At 46.4% G+C, this 2,030-nt stretch overlaps 1 protein-coding gene across 1 annotated transcript; it reads left to right on the top strand.

The window, feature by feature from the left end:
- Nucleotides 1–734: 734 nt before the first annotated feature.
- Nucleotides 735–1,658, top strand: LOC144274009 (olfactory receptor 14A16-like). Its single transcript, XM_077832726.1, has one exon. The coding sequence runs from the start codon at nucleotides 735–737 to the stop codon at nucleotides 1,656–1,658; it is 924 nt and encodes a 307-aa protein (XP_077688852.1).
- The last annotated feature ends 372 nt before the right edge of the window (nucleotides 1,659–2,030 follow it).

The following is a 2,030-nucleotide window of genomic DNA, read 5'->3' as shown; positions in this document are numbered from 1 at the left end:
GGTGACTGCTCCATGGTCACAAAGTGACAGAGGCAAGACTAGAACCGAAGTCTCCTGACTCACACAGCACAGAAATAAAGTCACAGAGGGGAATCACACAATCTAGCAGTAACTGAGCGATGCGACCAGCCCACCATCACCCAACAATGGGAGTGCAGCTGGGATCTGGTGCCATAAATCAACGTGTAAGTAGGCATCAGGCGGTATGTGGGATGTTGGGGTGGAATCATCACAGAAAAGCTGCCATGCGGGAAGCTGGGTGATTCTGTGCTGTATTTCTCAGTTAAGTGGGAATCAGACTGTGCTGGCATTTTAGTATTTTAGTTGAGTTGGCCAAGTTGGGAGCCTGCTGTCTGTAGCAATAGGGGCATAATTTTGGCTCAAATTGTTGGATTTGGGTTGTACTTTGTTCCATCTTTCATTCTGCATTTGATCAAGCCACATCTTGGGCCAGATCCTCAGATGGTGTAAACTGACCCACCTCCAGTGACTTTAAGGGAGCGATGCCAATTTACACTCCTGTGATAACGCACCAGAGTAGTGCTCTGGTTGTGAGCGGTGAGGAGCCCTCACTACTCCGGTCAATGGAAGTGACAAGTGCTGTGCATCTTTGACATTCACACCATGAGATATCATGGAGAGGGGAATCAGAGTCATTCCCTCTCTCACTATAACCCTGACCATTGCTCTTGTCCTTCCCTCCACAGCCATCACACGATGAACTAGGAAAAAAAATGTCCAACCGAACCACCGTAACCGAGTTCCTTCTCCTGGGATTCTCTGATGTTCGAGAGCTGCAGATTTTGCACTTCATGGTGTTTCTAGTGCTTTACCTAGCAGCCCTGACAGGAAATCTTCTCATCATCATAGCCATAGCTCTTGACCACCACCTTCACACTCCCATGTACTTCTTCCTGATGAGTTTGTCCATCCTAGACCTCGGCTCCATCTCTGTCACCATCCCCAAATCTATGGCCAATTCCCTTATGAACACCAGGTCCATTTCCTATTCTGGATGTGTCGCGCAAGTCTTTTTCCTCATCTTCTTTGCTGAAGCCGACTTTGTCTTACTCACCATCATGGCGTACGATCGATACGTCGCCATCTGCAAACCACTGCACTATGAGACTATAATGAATAGGAGAGCTTGTGTCCAAATGGCAGCCAGTGCCTGGATCAGTGTAATTCTCTATGCTTCATTGCATACCGAGAACACTTTTTCGATCACCTTCTGTGGAGGCAACATAGTGGATCAGTTCTTCTGTGAAATCCCCCAGCTACTCAAGCTTGCCTGCTCTAACTCGTACTTCAATGAAGTTGGGGTTATTGGATTTGGTGTGTGTTTAGCCCTAATTTGCTTTGTTTTTATAATTGTGACATATGTTCAGATCTTAACCAAGGTACTGAGAATCCCCTCTGAGCAGGGCCGACATAAAACCTTCTCCACATGCCTTCCTCACCTCATTGTAATTTCCATGTTTGTTTCCACTGCTGTCTTTGCCTACATGAAACCCATCTCCAGTTCTCCGTCAGCTCTGTATCTCGTGGTGGCTGTTCTCTATTCTGTGCTGCCACCAGTGATGAATCCGATCATCTACAGCATAAGGAACAAGGAAATCAAAGCTTCCCTGAGGAAACTGACTGGTGTTAGGATATAGATATTCAGGCCTGTCTGTAAAGGCCTGTACTCTAAGAATTTAGGTGTATTCTTATCACTTGGCTAGTTAGAGGTATAAAAGAAAGAATCAAAATCACTGTCTGCCAGTGTAAGGTCCTTCTCTTACTGTGACAGTCTGAGGCCCTGTTCTTAGGCTAAGGCCTTTGGCTAAGCAGCGGAGGCAGCCATAAGCTGGGAAGCGAACAGTCACATCCTCACATTCCAAACTAGTCACATTGAAATAAGGTGCTATTGGGCTGTCAGGCACTGTCAGGACAGGATTATATTCCTGTCACCTCCAGAGAAAGGGAAGTGCCTAGAAAATGTAAAAGGAAACTTCGTTTGATAGCATCCTGTCTGGCAAGAACTCACT

This window comes from Eretmochelys imbricata, chromosome 14 (genome assembly GCF_965152235.1).
Source record: "Eretmochelys imbricata isolate rEreImb1 chromosome 14, rEreImb1.hap1, whole genome shotgun sequence".
In the NCBI taxonomy this organism is placed as follows: Eukaryota; Metazoa; Chordata; order Testudines; family Cheloniidae; genus Eretmochelys; species Eretmochelys imbricata.
Note: the sequence above shows the minus strand (reverse complement) of the source record. Positions and strands in the feature narration are given on the sequence as shown.